The sequence below is a fragment of the Acipenser ruthenus genome, chromosome 22, assembly GCF_902713425.1.
Source record: "Acipenser ruthenus chromosome 22, fAciRut3.2 maternal haplotype, whole genome shotgun sequence".
Lineage (NCBI taxonomy): Eukaryota > Metazoa > Chordata > Actinopteri > Acipenseriformes > Acipenseridae > Acipenser > Acipenser ruthenus.
In genome coordinates, this window is record NC_081210.1 from 11,425,052 (window position 1) to 11,446,892 (window position 21,841).

The window sequence follows — 21,841 nt, forward strand, 5'->3', positions numbered from 1 at the left end:
GTCCACTTGATGTGTTAACTGGTGGATTAAACAGGTTTAGTCGATTTGATTGGACTAGTTAGTACTGTACACCTGCTAATCCCGATTGCATCATACAGAAGTTAATCACCACAAACGGATCATCTGCTAAATGAGACTAAACAAGATCCCGATGGCATCGTACTGCGGATGATAACACTACCTTGTTCGCTTGCTCGACCTAAGCATTTACTGCTTAAAATGTTTTGCACAGACAGCTGTATTTCCCACTGAAATGACTAGCACTGTACACCTGAAAACTTTATTCCCTACATTGTTACGCAGATTTCTGTATCCCGATAGAATTCTGTATCCCCTTAGATTTGACGCCTGTGTAGATCAAGATCGTTATACTTCAACGCTTGATGTTTCTGAACAGTATTTACATGTAATAAAATTAAAATGTGTTTTAAAAGAAATACGGTTTTATAAGGTTACTTTTATCAATAGTTTTATGTATTGAGTAACGCAGGAGGGTGAGCGTACTGTAGAAGTCAGTGGTGTTAAATGTGCTGTTTTATTTTGCCACAGAATTAGTTTGGTCTTGTTTTCAGTATTTGTTGCAAACTGCAGCAGAACTCAGTGGCAGTGCTGCTTGAGATAAGCTACAGCGGGACTCCGGCACAGGAATATCGCGCATCCACGTCCAGCTTTGAAAAACTGGATCTGCACAGGCATGGAATCATGCGGGGATACAGAATTCTATGGGGTACAGAAATCTGCGTAACACCGTCAGATCCGTGAGAATAAAGTCTTGCACTACCGTTTTCAGTTTAACACAATAACATTTCAGTGAATATGCTTTAACTACGGATAGGTCCATTATAAAGCAATTCAGCTTTTCTCTGCCTATGTAGCAATGTTGTGTATGAGCTGCCAGTTTAAAATGTGCACAAAAGAACATGAAATGTATTTTTACTTAAATATGTTTGATGCAATACAAATGTCTTTCTTTTTGTACAGGGGTAGCTTTATGTATTTATCTGACAATGACTTCCGCATATCGGATTAGTAAAGAAGGGTTTATACAGCTATGGCCAAAAATTTTAGGATCTAAACTTATGGACATAATTTAGATATTTTATTTAACATCATGTAATCAAATAAACTACATGATTTTCTAGTCTGCATTTTAGTCAGCTTGATGTCATTAAATCACTGGCACGATCCAGATGACCCACTGTGACTGCCAGTTTATATACACTTTTTTGTTATTTACATTTGTTATTGATTTTCAATAAATAACATTACATCTTATATGAAGCTACTAACACAAATTCATTCACCAAAGATTTATTAAGTATACTGTATGTTAATGCATATAAAAACAAACCACCCCCAGTTCTTTCGCAGTACACATATTAATACATTATTTTGTAATATAGCGTTTAAGGACCCTATTCTCACTTGGGTTACGCATTATTTACGCGCTGAAAGCCCTAAATGCACAGCACGGTCGCTGCCAATCACAGCGTGCCTTGTGTATAAACTGCTGGCTTTAAAGCGGGGGTCTGGGCAGGCGCACTGAGTACAGTCAAAATGGCAGCTGCCATGCAGGACATGCAAAGCAATACAAATGAGACTTCCACGTTGAGAAAAAGGCGAGCGGGCTCACCTATACACAAACAAGACGGTAGCCTTAAAGAGACGGACAACGATGAAAAGAAAGTCAGATTGAAATGTGAAGAGAAATTTCACGTAATACAAACCGGAACGTTCTGGCTGACAAGGGTTGTGCTACTTAGGTGTACCGCTTTTATTTACTGTGAGTTGTGAACTTCATTACATTTTTATAACTTTGCCGTGCTAACCAAGGTACTAACGACAACGGTGGCAAATCCTGACTTGCAGGTTTTGTTGAAACTTCGTTGTATACAAACACGCATATGTGTTGCCTTGTTAGTGTGACTATCATCATGCAGTAGCTACACAGAACAAGTACGACACTCCGCAGGCAAGTGAAGTGCCCTGTGCTGTGTCCAATTCAAAACGTAATGGAATTTACAAGCAGTGCAGTATTGTCATGGGGCGCTATTTTAAAGAAATTAACCCATAGCTGCAAATACACTCACGTCATCATTTTCTGATTAACAGAACATGCAACATGAAACACTGCAACTAAGACTATGTACATGCCAAATCAAAATGTATTCCCCTCGGGTGTTTAAACATACGTGGTGAGTTCTGAGTCTTGCACAGGACGGTTAGAAGGTGGTGGGACAAAAAAAGAAACACCTGCAATATAGTCAATTTCAGTCCATTTGTAATGTGTCACTAATAAGACACAGGCCTGATGCTAGTAAGTGAGATACATTGAAGAATGCACAACAATGACAAAGACTTATGTGGGTCATGTAGAAACTTCTGGGAATTTCTGTCCTCATTGTTTGGAATTTGAGAAATGGTCACATCCCTCCTTGGATCCTTTTTATTTGACACATTATAAAGTTTAAGGTAGTAAATCTATTCTTACATATAATGTTTAAACCTTTTTTTTAGTTTCACATAGCTTGCATTTGCATTAAAAAGTAGACGACTTCGTAATCCCCTAAATAAAAAAGTATACAATTTGTGATAAGTAGATCAAGATAATATACAGTCAGCACTCACACATTCCACCCTATAACATTTTGACTTCAGTGACGGTTAAACGCGTGTGACGCATATCTGATTATTTCATTTTGGCTCGTTCCAACCCTTGTCTGTTATTCAGGGAACACAAAAAAGATACAATGTCAAAAATACATAGCTGAAAGGACTGCATTTTAAAATAAGTAGGCTCCCATTTAGATGTACTGTATTGGTTTTGTTGCTACAGTACTATATTTAACAGAATAAATATTTTAATTCAGAAAGATGATTCTGAAAATATCACTTGCCAAAAGATGACACATGGACTGTAATACAGTACATACTTTTAAATCCAGTATGTAAAATTCCCTGTTAATGACCCAACAGAAAAATGAAATCAAAATATTACCCATGCACAGAACTGTGTACAATGTAAAGGTTAATGCAATTTTGTCAGGTGAAACTGGAGGAAGCACTGTGTAACTGCACAATAAAAACTGACTGATTTGGCATGCAGAGAGAGGAAAAAAAACGCGGGCTGTGACGGATATTCAAATCAATTGTAATACTGAAGAGATAGGCTTTGTATCAGAAAACTGGTGACAGAGTCAGAAACCACGTGCGACGGGTAAATGCATTAATTTCTTATATATATAATGGGGATTGATTTTACTCTTAATACAACGGCGGTAAAAGGTGACTGATGTGTGTCTGGGTAACGGATAGCAAGTGCTAACTAATAATGATTAAAAAAAAATCAATACATTATAACATTTTTAGTAAAAACTCTGTAGTCTAGGAATTTTCAATTACAGTTTTTGTTTGTCAATTACTGAAGGTATGTTTTTTTTGTAAGCCGTAGTTCTAGGTGAGGCATAGTAATGCCGCAAGCGAAACTGTGCCGCAATGCGTCAAAATGAATAGAAGATATACTTTTGAGAAGTATCTTTCACACCACAAGCGAAGCGACAGGCGGCACTGGAGCGATGTGAAATAAATAGGATTGAATCCTATTTTTTTGCCATTTGTCTTGTGTCAACTAGGGCATTGAGCAATCAGAACAGCTTCAATGCACGTGGTCCAGCAGGGTGAAGCAGCATTCAGAGTGACAGTTGCCATTGAAAAAATACCCAGAGCTTTATGACAAAGGTCATCACAATTATAAATATACAGATTTGAAAGACAATATATGGGTCTGTATATACAGTAGATGCCGCTTATTAGCAACCTCTCGGTTCCCAGCAAAAAGTTATTAACTGAACGTTGTTATTAAGCGAAAAGCCACATTTTCAAGTGTATGTATATGGAAAAACGATGTATACTATAGTTGTAGAAACAGCGCACTGAAATACATGTCTTGGTTCATTACAATGTTAAAAAATAAACACGAAAACCACCAAAAATCAGAACAAACAACCGTTTACTAATACTACACTGATGTGTAAAACAAAAAAGTACACAGTACTGTATTGTACACATAGTACTACAACAACGTACTATCAGTATCCTTAAAAACAGTAAACACTCTTGGTGTTCAGGACTTGCATTTAATACAGAAGCATCATTTTAAAAGAAGTAGTCCAATGTTGTTTGTTTGTTTTTTTATGATTCACCCTTGACCATGCAATACGCAGCCTATGGTTGAAATGGAAACCCCAGTCCCACTTGCAGCCAGTTCACTTTGAATATCTTTGGCTGTCAATCTCGGATTGTTATTAACCTTCCTCACAATTCTTCTACTTGTTCTTGGTGAAATAACCTTCTTTCTTCCAGACCGAGGGAGCGTTGTGACAGTACCATGAGTCTTGTACTTCTTGATAATCGAAACAATAGCTGAAATTGGGACACTCAAATGCTTGGAAATCTTCTTGTATCCTTCTCCAGATTTATGACAATAAAGGTCTTCAGATAGCTCTTTACTTTTCCCATATTGACTTATTGGTAATGACAGTGATCATCCTATGCCTACCCTTTTATACTCTCTATGAATGTTCACCATACAATCCAGTATTTTCTAGACATTTCTAGAATTAGGTTCTGCATTATCATATTGAAATCTGTAGCACCTTGTAGACAATACTATCATAGCATCAAAAGGTATCAATACTTTTGAATGAGCATTTTGGGAGTTTTGTAAAAAAATTGCTGAAATAAATAATTGTAGTGCTGTTTGTAACCTTTTTTCCTCATCCACAAAAGCAAAACTTTTGCTACAAAAGATTTTTCCTAAAATCCTTTGTTTTTGAGAAATTGCTAGAAACTATAAGTTTCCACTGGGGTATGTAAACTTTTTTGACTACAACTATCTATATATTAGAGGTTGGCACGGGTACCCAAAAACCCGGGTAAAACAAAGGTTTTAAATTATCCAACACTACCTGGGTCTCTTTTTACTACCTGGGTTTCAATTTATTAATGTGAGAATTTAAAGTAAATGTCTAAACTCTCATGGCTCAATCGTAATGTACTGTGGGAATATAGTTTATTGGTGTCCAGTGCCCAATGTTAATCGCACATTAAAAACTACAAATCCCATAGCCTGCCAATTTCACTGATTTATCACTCCGATGTCTACTTGTTTCTAGACAGTTTAAAAACTTGTCAAACCAAGATGAGGAAAATAACAAATTATTTTCATGTGATTGGAGAGGTTTCAAAATCAAACTGCGATGAACAAAATTCTGATATGTCGTAGTCTTTACAGGAAAAGAGCAATGAAGGTATTATTATTATTATTATTATTTTGATATTTCCAGTGCTGAAAATGTTACACAAGTCTACAAATCTGAAGGGACTAAATGTACATGCACTATATAGTATTTAAATATGTATCATGCACTTAAAACATTAATTTGATATGTATGTATGTATATATGTATGTGTGTGTATATATATATATATATATATATATATATATATATATATATATATATATAAAATAATCACAGGGTAGCATACAGAACTATGGTAAGGTAAATGATATATGATATATTGGGTATTATTTGACATTGCTACAGAGTACTGAAATAACCTGCTTTAATAAGCTACACATTTTCATGGCATCATAACTCTTGTTACCGGTATTTCATCTTGGCATGACAAAGGAAGCACACATACTTACTCAGTAATGGTTCTTTTGTTAGCTGGTAGCCACAGATCTACCAGTAAAAGGAAGCAACTGCATCCCAGACAGAAGCTGTTTGTGTGAGGAAAACAATGCACTTTCACTAAAATAAAATAGCCTCATTAATGAGGGCCAGTGGTGGCTGAGGGAGATAGGAGAGAGTGAGATAAGGAGAGATTACATCTTTTTTTTTGTCAAGACTTCTTTATATTCCTATATTGTAGGTTGATTTTTAATCATAATCCTTCATAGGAATGAAAAGGTACAGCTAGTGGAATGAGTGCTGCAAGAGAAGCCAGGAGTCTTGGACCTAGAAAGATCAATGCTGAGCATGTGAAGGGTTTATTTGTGGTGCAAGTTGATGAGGTTTTGAGCCAGTGAAAAGGATTATTTTAGGAGGCCGTCAGATGACAGAATAATTGGTAAGAGTACTGTATTTTTAATGAGGCTTGAAGATGTTAAGCCATTTTCTTTTTGAAAGATGTGAAACCATTACAGCATTGGCAGTGTTTTCACTGGTGGCGTGGGCTCGTTTTTCTTTTGTATTTTTTTTTTCTTGCAGTATTATTTTAAAGCTTTTTGTTGTTTTTTGCAGATTTACTGTTTCTGGATGTCTAACCAAGATTGAATATGATCAATCATTGTTGGCAAACTCCTGTTATAAGATAACATGTAGTAGTCTTAGCTCTGTGCCAAATGTGGTAATTCTAGTGATTTAGTTTTTTTACTTAGAGTTTTAAATATGAAGGATGTAAATAATTGAGATGTCTTGTTTGAACTGCAGAAGGGAAGGCACTGAATAATAAAATCAAACACAATTTAGATTTATTTAAGTATGTCTAACGTGTCTAATTTCTACAAGAATGATGTATAATCAATTGATATTGTACAGTATATTTCATTAAAATATATTACAAATTGTCAACCAAAAACAGCAGCAGACAATACATATCAGTGGAACAAGATTGATTTGTAATTGTAAAAAAAACAACTAAGGTTTGCTATTGCACAGTGATGCTAGCTGGTAAAGTAAGAAAAAAAGGAAATGGATGTACCCTTTTTTAATGTCACAATGAAGTGTTAAATGTGTACTTTGCCACTAAACTATAATGGTTCAAGTTAATGCAATATAATAAAGTAACAGATCTCCCTCTATTCGGGCTGCTTCTCTGGATTACTAAAGACTAACATCACTTAGTAAGTACCTGTACACATGTTATAAGGTGACTTTTCAGGCTTTGCTATCTGTGTAATTCTCTGTAGTGATAATTGTCCTAAAGGGAGAACATTGAGTCTGTGATATGAAATCTCCAAGTACAGTAGGTAGTTCACTAGGCAATTTTTTCAGGGCAATTATTATGCAGTAATGAACATGTTGGCTGTTTGTTCAATTAATTCAGTAGATTCTGAGATATACTGTATAATTCCAAGTTCATTCTAATATCTTTTTCTTCCCACAGTTGTGGCTTTCTTGGTTGCCTATGACCAAAACAAGCAGCTGATTGGAGAGAAGGGGCTGCTGCCATGCAAGCAGTATTTGAAAAGTGTCAAACGCTATGTTGGTGGAAAGATCGACATGAAAGCCTTGAGCTACACTCCTACTGTCCTGTGGTTCCTTGACTGGTCTGACATGGATGCCAACCTGGACTGCATTGCCCTGCTGGGCCTAGGTCTCTCCGCCTTCGTACTGCTCACTGGATGTGCCAACATGATAATCATGAGCCTGCTATGGATTCTTTATCATTCCCTGGTCAGCGTTGGACAGATCTGGTAAGTGAATAAAACATGTTTGGGGGATTGGTGTGCAGTCATAGGAACATTTCCCTTTTAATATCTCCAGCTAGAAGATTCAACTTTGAGAAACTGGGGGGCAGCGCTTTACAGGGCCTACTGTATTTGGCATACTACTTTAATGCCTTTTATCAATGGAAACTTGGGTTCAAATCCAGCTCAGGTCGCAAGTGGACTTAGTTTGGTGGTCTCTGCTGAGCCCCCAGTGGACATTAGACCATTTCACAAAGCCACCACACAGCCAGATCTCACAATGGTCAGTTTCTGCTTCAAAGAGGCCAGGACTGGCTGGGGATATTAGGGTTGACAGAGGTGTGCTCAGAGCTGTGAGGGACAGCTCTCATGACACATGGCGACACCATGTCTGACTCTAGCCAGTGCCTTTCATGAGCACTGAATTCACAGTTGCCAATATAAATGTACAATAGAAGCATTTGAGTTAAACCATTACATATGCAATTACTGTAATTTACGACATTGTTTACATGTTCTTTGGTATAGGGTTCTTTGTTTTGGATGTTGTACAAAATATTGTACTAAATAACTGAAACATATTTGTTTTTAGCAGCCTGGGGTTTTTCATTAAAACATCAGTAAACTTAAGTGAATGAGCTGAGTGGAATTTTTTATTTTTTCATTCACGGCTTGCACATTATGTCTATGTTATTATTCAATTATAATGTATAATTAGGGCTTCTGATTTTCGTATTTAAATGATAAAACACCCCCGATTTGAAATTGGTGTATAGCCAATAAACACCGAAAAACACTGGAAATGGTTACTCAATTCACGTTGACTTCACCCCTTTCCCATTTAAAAAAAAAAAAATAAATAAATAAAATACCTTTCCTAGTGCAGCTGGGCAATGTCCCTCCTTCCTGACTTATGTCTCACTCCAAACGCGTCACGGCAAAGCGTCAGCGTCCAATGTAACATTGTTTATAGAATACTGTACAGAGGCTTTCACACCGGCCGCGTAGTGCAAAACAGACGTCTGAAAGTCTGACTGTGTTCCTATTTCTCTGTGCGCGTCCGGAGTAAATGTACTTATTTAATATATATATAAAATATATTAGAAATTTCAAGGCAGACAGGGGTTTCCAGATGTGCTGTCCAAGCTCTTTTGAAGAAGCACAAAGTAACGGGCAACGTTGAGGACCGTAGACGCAGTGGTCGGCCAAGGAAACTTACTGCAGCAGATGACACATCATGCTTACTTCCCTTCGCAATCGGAAGATTTCCAGCAGTGCCATCGGCTCAGAATTGGCAGAAAACAGTGGGACCCTGGTACACCCATCTACTGTCCGGAGAAGTCTGGTCAGAAGTGGCCTTCATGGAAGACTTGCGGCCAAAAAGCCATACCTCCGACGTGGAAACAAGGCCAAGCGACTCAGCTATGCACGAAAACACAGGAACTGGGGTGCAGAAAAATGGCAGCAGGTGCTCTGGACTGATGAGTCAAAATTTGAAATGTTTGGCTGTAGCAGAAGGCAGTTTGTTCGACGAAGGGCTGGAGAGCAGTACACAATGAGTGTCTGCAGGCAACAGTGAAGCATGGTGGAGGTTCCTTGCAAGTTTGGGGCTGCATTTCTGCAAATGGAGTTGGGGATTTGGTCATAATTAATGGTCTCCTCAATGCTGAGAAGTACAGGCAGATACTTATCCATCATGCAATACCATCAGGGAGGCATCCGATTGGCCCCAAATTTATTCTGCAGCATAACAACGACCCCAAACATACAGCAAAAGTCATTAGGAACTATCTTCAGCGTAAAGAATAACAATGAGTCCTGGAAGTGATGGTATGGCCCCCACAAAACCCTGATCTCAACATCATCGAGTCTGTCTGGGATTACATGAAGAGAGAGAAGCAACTGAGGCTGCCTAAATCCACAGAAGAACTGTGGTTAGTTCTGCAAGATGTTTGGGCCAACCTACCTGCCGAGTTCCTTCAAAAACTGTGTGCAAGTGTACCTAGAAGAATTGATGCTGTTTTGAAGGCAAAGGGTGGTCACACCAAATATGGATTTGATGAAGATTTTTCTTCTGTTTACTTAGCATTTTGTTAATTGATAAATATAAACTATTAACATGTCTATTTTTGAAAGCATTCTTACTTTACAGCATTTTTTCACACCTGCCTAAAATGTTTGCACAGTACTGTGTGTGTGTATATATATATATATATATATATATATATATATATATATATATATATATATATATATATAGTGTGTGTGTGTGTTAGAAACAGGAATCAGAAAAAGACATTCTGCAGTGTTTTTATTAACACGCTTGTAAAAGCTGCATAAATGGATTTCTTATCTCACAGTTCACTTTATTGTTTTAGTTTAATGTGTCGCTTATTTTTCAGTATGTTCTTTTATTGTCAGTGTGAACATGTACCTCAATGCAGCAGTATTTGCAGCGCTATGCATCCTCTGCCTCATCTGACCCACTTCTGCTATTTTTGCTTTTTGTATACTTGGAAACATTGAACACTGAACTGTACATCTTTGTTTCTAGCCATGATATGTCCTATAGTGTGTAGTTTCTGTGGGTAACTAAAGACCACCAGGTAAGTTGCATTGTGTGGTGCACACTACAGGGGTTCATGGCGCTGTGCTGGAAACCATTTGACTCTAGAAAGTTAGTTTTTGGCAGCCACAGCATTATTTTGGTCCCTCATGCAGAACTTTGTATTTTTGTGTCTGCTGTAAACAGAAGTTTTAAAATATCAAGTTTAAGCAAAAAATCTCCTTCAGAAGAGACTGCCTGTCTGCTGTACATTTCTGCTTCAACCTCAAATTGTAGTAAAGTACTTGTTTTATAGCAGAATACCCTTGTAGGACCTTCATTCCCAGCTGTGTTCTTCAGTAGATGCAGATGTTTCAGCATTTAGTAAGTTCTGTTGACGTGACAATCGGCCAAACGCATTTCTGAGTACACTGCAGTGACCTATATTTTGTTTTTAATTGCAGCATTATAGTGTATTATCCAGCAATACTGTATTGCTGCATTCATGAAGAATGCAATTATGAGGCTTAAATGATTACTGTAGAACTCTGTTTCTTGTGCTACCTCAGAAAATTTGAGCAGTGATTTAAATACAGTAATTGGGCATCTTTTCTCATACAAAGACTGAATCACTGTTTTTGGAATGTAAATTTAGCGGTAAGTTTTATTTTGGTTTACTGTAGTTATTTATTCACAGCCTCAAAACAAGGTAGATGTGAAGGTTTGCTTTAGAAATATTGGACTGCTTAGTGGATAAAGCTATCATTTATAAAAATTCCAAGATGCACTCTTTTTTGTAATAAAAATGAACCATAGAAAAAAATCAGTATTCAGTAGTAACCATAGCTACACTACAACCCAGATATTCAGTAAATCTTGGTACTGTTTTGGACCATGATTGTTTTCTGCTCACTACATGCTATAACGTTGACCGTTTGTGACCATGTCCAATTAAGCTTGTATGAGCAGATCATGCTGCCATATACCAAGCGTGGTGTGACTAACCTTGGTAACAATGGCCAAATTAACAAGGATGCAAAACATGACACAAGGATGGGGGGGGGGGCACTTGGTTACACAAGTGTCCCTCCCCTTCTCTGGTCATTTCTCACTTCTCCCTCTTCTGTGTAACTTATTATTTTGAGTTATAGATGAATGTTACCTTATAGATATAGGCTCAGGTTATCACTGAAAGCCATTTCTCACTGTTTACAAACTAATCCACCTGAGATGTTTGTTATGGAGATGGAACTATCCTATGGTATGTACTTTCAGTGCTGCTTAATTTCTCACTTCATTGAATTTTGCTAAAAATAACCACAGAATGAATTGCTCTGGAATCTTTGCATCTTTGTTTTTTAAGACCAGAACAGTGGGTCATCATAAATGTACAAAAGAGGTTAAGAGTTTAGTTAAAGTAATTTACATCAACCTACATTCAAAATTAAATGAAAAAAGGCAGAGCGCGGGGGGGTGGGGGGGCCTTCCTTCCTGTCCAGGAAGTTGGCTTTGGAACTTCCTGTCCTGACAATTGAGAGTATCCATTTCAAAGAGTGCTGGCCATCAGATTTACTTAATGTTACATGCCAAATGTGACAGATATTAGAGCTTAGTTGGATGCAATGTGATACCGGGTTTTAAAAGCAATGAGGGATAAATAATCCTAACAGACCACTTGCTTTTGGAATACTTCATATCTGCTGTTTCAGTTTTAACCAACAATCCAAACAGCTGATTATACACTAAATAGCTGCAACCCTGCAGTATTCTGGACGTTTTAAAAAAGAAAATTGTATTTAGAGATGTTAATAAGTGGGTCAATATATCAGTCCTGTGGGAACACAGCGGTAGGATTAATGTAGAGTAAATGAAAAGTGGTAATAAGACCTGTCGCTCTTTAGAGTAACATGGACCAGAATAGGTTTTAATGATCAAGCCCAGTTAACCTGCAAGACTTCCTATAGGGGCCATTCTGCCCTGGCTAAGAACACAAGAGGCTAGTTTTTATCAGTGCAGGGTTGAAAATTTCAGCCGTCCGGGTCGTGGTGATAGAGTAAATCACACACCCTGAAATGCCTTTTTTTTAATTAACAAAAAAGTCATTTAGGTTGTGAACTGTGCATTATATGCATAGTCATTTACAATAGCACATTGATTTAACATCTTATTCGCAGGATGGAGCACAAGGAGGTTAAGTGACTTTCTCAGGGTCGCACAGTGAGTCAGTCAGTGGTGGGATTCGAACTGGTGACTTTCTGGTTACAAGCCCTTGACTTTAACCACTGGATCACACCGCCCCCTTTCAACAGTATTCCTTAAAATCCTGATGGTAAACAATGTAAACTGAATCTGTTTTACCTGGGATAGTTGTGGCCAGCGGTCAGCACCACATCGAGTGGTGACGGACACTTTAAAAAAATAAATAAATAAATAAATAAATAAATAACAAAATGGAAGTCCTGTACAGTTCCGCGTGTGTGTGTGTGTGTTCACTGCCATGGAAACTGATGACTCTTGCCATGGACATGCGTGTCCGTGTACAGACAATTTGCTGACCCCTGGTTGTGGCTGCTAAGAAGGTGGAATAGACTAAATAAATTGTGTTGACTCAAAACTTTATTTAGGCACTCTACGACTTGACTGGCGAAAGATAACGTTGGTTTATTAGAGTTCACAAATAATTTCTGAGCTTGATACAGTAACCCTTTCACTTACTCGTTTGTTTAATTATTGAGCTTTTTGCTGCATTACAGCCCTTCTTTAAATATATTTTCTTTATTTTCACTGCATTTTGTTAATGTCGCATGTCCAACAAACAAACCTTATGTGTATTTTTATTGTTCGCTGTTCGTGTTCCAAATTTCTTGAGTGCAACTGTTCATTTTTTAAGCTACTCACACGCGATTGGTCATCATCGCAACTGTTGCAAGAAACTGGGGAGACCGTGCTGCTCTACACTTGTAAGCACTTACTTTACCCCAGTGAATTAACTACAAAACAAAGGATGCCAAATAGCAGTTCAAGTTAAACATTGTTTTGTTTATTCCCAAAATAAATAGTACATAAAGATGACACTGCATTTATTTTATTTATTTTTTCATTCCTTCCCATTGCCATTTCTTCACAGTAAACAGTGGCCATAGACACGTTTTCACAAGGTTTACTCGTGCCTTTTTGTAGCTGAACAAGCAAACGGAAATTGAAATTTAAACTTTAAATGCGTCAAATAAAACAAACGTGGAAATGGCATTGTAAAATGAAGGTAAAAAAAAAAAAAAACAGTTTTGCTTCTCATTTTATTATTACATTCCACATAAGAGTAATGGAGCTAATGCAGTTCCTTGTCGAAATGTATTTTTATTTATCCTTAAGCTCTACAAGAATGCAACCATATCTGTCATCTAAGCATTTGCTATGCCATCAGTACGGTTAACCAGACTATAGACTACTTTCATACTGGTCAGCACCTCATCAATATCGAGCATTGTAGTGCACAAATGACCTTTCTTATATATGTGTGTGTGTGTGTAATTAGTTGTCGTTAAGGCAAAAGCTTGGGGGGGAATTGTAGACGTTATTGCAAAGGGAGTATTTATTTATTTATTTATTTTTTAATTTTTTAATTTTTTTAAAATTTAGTCGTTGCCAATTATTTTTTATTATTTTCTCCCAATTTGGAATGGCCAATTATTTTATTACGGTCGGCTCACTGCTACCACCCCTGCGCTGACTCGGGAGGGCGAAGATGAACACACGCTGTCCTCTGAAGCGCATGCCGTCAAGCCGACCACTTTTTTTCACACTGCAGACTCACCATGCAGCCACCCAAGAGCTATAGCGTCGGAGGACAACGCAGCTCTTGGGCAGCTTACAGGCAAGCCTGCAGGCGCCCGGCCAGACTAAGGGGTCGCTGGTGCGCGGTGAGCCGAGGACACCCTGACCGACCTAACCCTCCCTTCCCCCGGGCGACGCTCGGCCAATTGTGCGCCGCCCCTTGGAAGCTCCTGTCCTTGCTTTTCAAAGGAATAGCCTGGATTCGAACTCGCGACTTGCAGGCTATAGAGCGCATCCTGCACTCACGTGGAGTGCCTTTACTGGATGTGCCACTCGGGAGCCCCCCAGGGAGTATTTTTAACATTAGTTAGATTACGTTTACAATTAGATATGATTAAAAGTCGAAGGTAGAGCACAGTCACGCTAAAGAATCAAGAAGTGCAGTTAACATATTTATTGACTAGTGAAATACAATTCAAAGCTGCTGCAGTATGTCCACTGTTATTTTCACAGAATAAACAATACACCGTTATATATCAAATACACTTTGCTCAACAACATGCACAATGCATAATAAACTACTGCTTTATCGTCAGTAGAATAATATTAACAATAATAATCACAATAACAGGCTGTGGCAAAGTGGCTTGCAGTACGCAGGTGTAGTGGTGATGTGATTACAAAACAGAAGACAGACAACAAAGTTCACGGTGCAAACAATAAGTTTATTTATAATCCCGGTCTGGTGACCGCAAAGAATAATCCCAGTCAGTACACAGCAATGTGTATTGAACTGATCCAAAACAACAGGTTACAGTCCCGAAAGAATAAACACATTAGAACACACACACAATCGCAAGTCCAGAGTTAGTGCTAAAGTGCTACAAACAGTACACTTAGACTTGACAAACAAACAAAACACTCACAGTTAATTCACAGTTCTCCTTTCTTGGTTCAGCTTTATCATAACAAAAGGGACAGATCACCTAGCCACGGAACATCATTTGACAGCTATTTTAGTTTCTGCCAAGCCTCTGTATTCTACAGTGGTCGTTGGGGAAAGGTTAGAATGATGGTAAATGAAACCACTTATCTGCGTTCAAGATTCTGTTTGTTGTGGTTACAAATCTCCAAACTGGAATCCTCAGCTGTATAATTACAAGCTCCATTTTTCAAGCAGAGGTGGGGAAAAAAAAAGAAAGCAACTCAGAGGAAGTTTTTCTCCTTTTGGGTATTTGATTGTAAGGACAGATGGAAGAGTTTTTATAATCGAAGAAACTCCAGCGTGCTTTGGTAATTGGAGAAATGTATTGCCTTCCAGTGTAGAACTTGTTTTATACAAACACAGACCCACACACTACCCATGTTGGGTGTACAACTTTTCACAGACTGGGCTTCATCTCCCTCCTGACCTGTGAGGGCGCTAAGCAGCGAAAGGAGAAGTCTTTGGACGGGCTGACCTGACAGTTCTTTCCCCGGGCCGGGACGTCGGTCAGTATGGAAGAAGCCGAGACTGTGTTGCAGGAACGTATTGACCCGGAAGGTAAACGACGTAACAGCTGCAGACAGTAGACAGCTGCACTCGTTTATCAAGGGGTCATGCGTGATAGCATAAAGGGAACAGAGAATCGCACATATTTTCCTTCGCTTGGTTCAGGAAACAAGGAACTGGAAGGGACCGGGAGAAACCCCTTTTAAAAACTGAAAAGAGTTTGTGAGTGTTTTGTCGTTGTTAGTAATTGTCTTTTGTTTTGTGAATTCACTAGACGGCTAACACATCTCCGGAGCTGTCGCCTTGGGCCAGCACTACCCAGAACAACACTCCACCACAGTCACTGTTAAATTGTTATCACCCACCACCAACACTACTGCACGCACCCGGACTAGTGACCGTGTATTGTATTATTGTGGGGCGGATAACGCATATTATTATTTGGGACTGTAACCCTGTTGTAGTTATTTACTCTGTGCTCTACACATTGCTGTGTATTGCCTGGTATTATTATTTGGTCACCAGACCTGGATACAATTAAAAACTATTCCAAACTGGATTATAACTCTCTGTGTTTCATTACTGCACTGCATCACCCCTGCACCTGCATATTTGCAACTGTTGTCACAGGAACATCAAGCTGCTTGGAGATGGTCTTGTAGCCTTTACCTTTACCATGCTTGTCTATTATTTTCTTTCTGATCTCCTCAGACAACTCTCTCCTTTGCTTTCTCTGGTCCATGTTCAGTGTGGCGTATACAACGATACCAAACAGCACAGTGACTACTTTTCTCCATTTAAATAGGCTGAATGACTGATTACAAGATTGGAGACATGTGTGATACTAATTAAATAAACTAATTAGTTTGAAATATCACTGTAATCCAATTATTTATTATCTTTTCTAAGGGGTACCAACAAATGTGTCCAGGCCATTTTCGAATATCTTTGTAGAATAAGCAATAATTCATCTCTTTTCACAGCTTCTTTGCTTTATTCTATGACATACCAAAGGCGTGCAAGTATACATGATAAAATAGCTTTTAATTTCATCACTTTTCAGGAGGAATGAAGCATTATTTCAATGAGCTGTAAGGGTACCAACAAATTTGAGCACGTCTGTACATTGACTCAGTGACCCATATTGAAAAAATGAAATTAAGTGATGGGAGTATAGATTCTTGGGCTACAGAGGCAGAAGTTATGGCAGCTGTAGACCTCCTAAATAGGCCCATACACGTATACATAGACTTAAAGAATAAGGACTGTTTTAAATACGAAGGCACAATAGAATATATTAAAAATAAGAACGATCCAATTAATCTTTTATACAATAATAACCATTTCTCAGTTATTGTATTTAAAGACAATGAAACCGGAAGAAAATCAACTGTGGCATAATTTAAGAAAGATAATCAAAATAAATCTAAAACAGTAAAAATAAACCATGTTAAAGTAAATAATAAAATGCAAAATAGAGAGTTAAACATGAATAGGACAGAGAATTCAAAACAAAGATAGGAGACCCAAAAATAGACATGGTACCAAATACACAAAAGATAAGACAGAAGACATAGTATTCAATTTATCAAGTAAAACTTTAACCACATCCCAAAAAGCGGTACTGAGTAAAGGACTTCAGTTTATACCGACTAAAAGATACATCGATAAAGATAAACTGGCCACTGAATTAAAGGAGTGGGAGAGACGCATGAGATTAGCAGAATATTTTTTCAATGAAAATATCTCTGATTCAGAGGGTAATTATGAGCATGGGATTAAGTTTAATAGTTCAAGCACATGGACTCCTCCGGATGGAAGAGATAAATGGTTAGATATCTATATTGAAGTAGTTAAACAAGAAATAATAGTAGGACTAAAGAAAAGATGTAAACTTAATTTAACCAATATTGAAGAACAAGCTATGACTGAGTTGTTAAATGATGATGATATAATGATAAGACCAGCAGATAAAGGCTCAGGAATAGTGATAATGAATACAGATGACTATATGAAATCTGTAGAATGTGAATTAAATAATACATATACATATGAAGATGTTAAAAGCAATAAGATCAATCAATCGGTAAAAGAGGTTAAGGAAATTGCGGAGAGACTATACAATAAAGGCATTATATCAAAAGAATTAAAAAAATACATGCTACATGCAGCCACATAATGCAAGAACAGGCCTAGCAAGAGGAAATCCTAAAATGCACAAAGAAAATCACCCTATGCGAATGATAGTCATTACAATTGATAATCCAACACACATAATAGCTGAAATAGCAGAAAAACAATTTAGGTCGCACGTTGAGAAATTACCAAGCTATGTTAAGGATACAACACAATTTTTAAAAAGACTTGAATCAATAAAACACAACCTTCCAGAGAATACAATTTTATTTTGCATGGATGTAAAATCCTTGTACCCAAGTGTCCCTCGTAAAGAAACTTTAGAAGCTTGTCAAAAAGCACTAGATAATAGACTAGATAAATCAATACCTACAGCAGAGGTACTGAACATGATCAACATAGTTTTAGAAAACAGTTATTTTACATTTGTTGATAAGAATTACAAACAAAATGATGGTACAGCAATAGGAGCTAAATTAGGAATGCATTTTGCCAGTACATACATGGGGAAATGGGAAGAACAATTACTTAGAAAATCGGAAAGAGAACCTTTAGAATACATTCGGTTTGTAGATTATATTTTTGGGGTTTGGACACATGGAGAAGAATCTCTTTTCCAGTTTCATAAAATGGCAAATGAAATACACAGTAATATTAAGGTGGACCTTCGATGGACAAGGAAAGAAATATAATTTTTAGATACCATAGTAAAACTTGAAGAAGGTTCAATTGAGACTGACCTCTTCTGTAAACCTACTGACATACACCAGTATTTACACATGTCCTCTGCACGTCCGATACACACTAAAAGGGCAATCCCAAAGGGTCTAGGAATAAGAATACGAAGAATATGCTCAAAAGAAAGTTACTATGTAAAACAAAGAAATGTATTAAAAACAAATCTTAAAAAAAGAGGATACAAAGAAAGAATTATAGAGATGGAGTTAAGAAAAGTGGATAAACTAAAAAGAGATGATCTACTAGATTATAAAAATAGAGATAAAAAGGTCAAAAGAGTCCCATTAATAATGACTTACTCTAAACTTTTGCCCAATATTTCTAAAATAGTTTGGAAACACTTGCGGATTCTACATAATTCAGAAAAATTTAAAAAAGTATTTCTTAAGGCCCCAGTTGTAGCATTCAAAAGAGAAGCTAATTTAGGTGATATTTTAGTTCACAGTAAACATAAAAGAATAATTGACAAAATAGGTTCTACATGTGCTCTAGTAGATGTAAAGTGTGTAAATACATAGACAATGTAAAAATATAATTAAACATAATAACACCACATATCCACTAAAAACTAATACCTACTGTAAAAATAGCAATGTTGTTTATGGAATAGCCTGTGAAAATTGTGATGAACTCAAATATGTTGGAGAGACTGGAACTACTTTATATAAAAGAATTCAGAACCACCTTTCATTAATTAGAAATAAAAAAATGAATGAACCAATAGTACAGCACTTCACCAGTCAGGGACATGACATAAATGATGTAAAGTTTGTAGTATTAGAACAGCTCAAATTAGACAATGCGACATATAGAAGAATAAAAGAAAGTAAATGGATAAATAGACTGAACACGATTATGCCAGCGGGACTCAACAGAAAAGAATGAACTAATTAACTTCAATAAATATATAACATTTAAATAAATAAACAAAATTCATTCAAAAGTTGTGCATGCTGATGCGCTGGGGAGGCCAAATCAAGACTGATCCTCAGAGCCAGCATTGCATGATATAATAAAAATATAAGTTTATATAAAGTAGTGTTAATTAGAATTAATACAGATTCAAAGATAGAAGTAAAAATGATGTCACAATATATAGAACACCATTACATCATGTAAGAATAAATCATGGATTTGAATGTAAACAATAACAAGTAGTTGTCATGCCGTCAAAAACCTATAAATACCTCCAATGTTTTGATTCAAACACAGGCTTCCTTGAGAAAGATATGTACAACATATTGAAACGTTGGGCAGCTGGCTCTTTGAGATATATATATATATAATTATAATATTGAAGGTTATATTCAAAATAAAAACATGTATTATAAAAGGCAGTCAAAATGACGCCTCTGGCAGTTCTAGTTGGGCAGGCTTATAACTTCCTTATTTTCATGATCCTGCCTTTCAAACGCCATCAGGGTATTTAATACATGTATTTAGGAAAAGTCATAAACGGACAACCACATGACTTTGAGACACGCAGAGGAATTTAAATTTGAAAACTTCCTTGGCTATTGTTAAGGTGGTATACGTGAATACAGTGTTGTAACAACCCCTGGTTTTGAGGCTCAAAGCAGGAGACGGAGATGGGATTCAGGTGCTAACAAAACTATTTTATTAATTAAACAGGGTCCGTGTTAGGGTCAGGACCACACCACAAAAACAATAAATCCTACCTCCTGTCTCTATCCTAAAAACTCACTTTTTCGCTCGCTCTATTCCACACACACAGGCTCCGGGACTCTATCAGTCCCCTCACACACAGAGAAGAGAGCAGACCACTGCTGTCATGGGGGAGGGCAGAGCAAGGGTGTCTAGATGACATGGTCCGCACCCAACAGCGGCTCTCACACACATACACACACACACCCACACTACCGAAACTAGTGGTATGGTCCCACCCCAGAACAATACAGATAACGAGAAGGCACAGGACCAGATGAAACAAGACAAACAAACGAGACAAAACAAAAGTCTTGCCGACCTGAACTGACTGGGTCGCTACAATATATTGAATTTATATTCAAGTACTTGAGTAATAAATTCATGCTCGAGTAATTATAATTATTTATAATTAAACTTGAGTACTCTAACCCACCCCTAATTCATGTGAAGCTTTTAAAAAATAGTTTTCAGCAAACACTTCCAATTGTGAAGTAGGAAAATAAACTGTGATGGTTGGGTTGTGCTTAAATTACTGGTGATGTATAATTTTTCAACCACACAAGAATTACTGACACTGTTTTTTGTTTTTTTCTCTTTCAGGTACTCCTTTGGTAAGTGAACACATTTAAAAAGTATCAAGGCTCGTTATGGGTAGGTTGTCTGGTATTTTATAACAAAGCATGTTGTTAGGCATACTTTAAATTATAGCAGCGCAAAATAGGTTAGTTTAAGGTTATGGACAGCACACAGTTTTCTGAAGATGGACAATAGTTTTTGTTGTTTTCAATGGTAACCATAATTAGATTTATAGAATTGGATCTACATGTTTCTACCAAAGCTGGTCTTAAACAGAGGGTACTGGGACTAGGTCTTGTTGATAGAGTGTTATACAGTTCTGATGCTTTTGTACATGTCTATACATGCTGCACCTGTAAGTGTTAGTGTACTGAAAATTCAGAAGACTTGTTCAAAGTCTGTTTTGCTAAAGGACATTGAGAAAAGTTTGATTTATTGAACTTCCCGTGGTTAGGGAGAAAAAACTGGCAGGGACTGTTTCTCCTCATCGCGCTACAGCAGAACGTACCGGCCATGAGCCTGGGGAGCTCATCTGGACACCTGCTGGGCTGGACTGGGCTCCAGAGGCCGGTAGACATCCGCTCTCAAATCCCTCATGTGAAGAGGCAGTTGGCCTGGTTGTAGGATAGGAGGACGCCCACTGACCTTCAGTCAACCTGAGCTGTTGTGGGAAATTGCTGTGGCGAGGGAACATAATTGGTCATTCTAAATCGAGGGTAAAATTATTGGGCACAAGAACTAACTGGTAATGTTTCACATCAAGTAACATAGTTATACAAATGGCTTTGTTTTAAGTTTTCAACATCACCATTTCATTAAGTAAAATGTTGCAAGTACAGTACTGGAGTAAATGCTTTATAAATTTTGCTCAAAGTCTTTGAATAGATTTTCAAGTTTAAAAAAAAATTATCTGTGGCTGTTTATCACTTTAAAAAAACAAATAAAGCTTTAGCAAATCGGTCCTGTGCAGGTCTTGACCCACCCGGTCGATATCGATAAGCAGATTGAGGCAGCACCTGTACAACTGTTATCTGTACACTACATTGCTTGCTTCTTGTAGTATGCCTGGGTTATATCCCTGTGAGACATGCAAGGCCAGTCTGCCTATTGGGGACAAGCACGGTAGGTGCTCTTACTACCTGGGGCCAGAGCACATCAAGGAGGCACTGGCTAATCGCAGCTTCTGCCAGTTTTGTGCCCCTTTTTCCCAGGGCACGCTTGAGAAACTGCTATCCTGCAGCTCTAAGGAGTGGTCTGCATCCCTTACTCCTGCTCAGCGCATTTCTTCATCACCATCTCTAGAGATGTATCTGCGTCTTTACCCGGGAGAGATAGATCTTTGCCTCCCAGGAATCAATCAACTATCCCTTCTGATTCTCCATAATAGGAGGCGGGGACCCGCTGGCAATAGATGCCTTGGCACACCAGTTGCCGA

The 21,841-nt window shown here is 37.6% G+C and overlaps 1 protein-coding gene across 2 annotated transcripts in view; it reads left to right on the forward strand.

The window, feature by feature from the left end:
• The first annotated feature begins 627 nt into the window (after positions 1–627).
• lmf1 (lipase maturation factor 1) overlaps positions 628–21,841 on the forward strand; it is a 241,375-nt gene continuing 220,161 nt past the window's right edge. Inside the window, exons 1-3 of one of the 2 annotated variants that reach the window (XM_034052850.3) lie at positions 628–727; positions 7,174–7,483; positions 20,431–20,441. In XM_034052850.3, the coding sequence (XP_033908741.1) occupies positions 703–727; positions 7,174–7,483; positions 20,431–20,441 (346 nt within the window). In that variant the 5' untranslated portion in view covers positions 628–702. Of the gene's footprint in view, positions 728–1,542; positions 1,784–7,173; positions 7,484–20,430; positions 20,442–21,841 lie in introns of those variants that run through there. The other variant, XM_034052849.3, reaches the window with a different exon arrangement.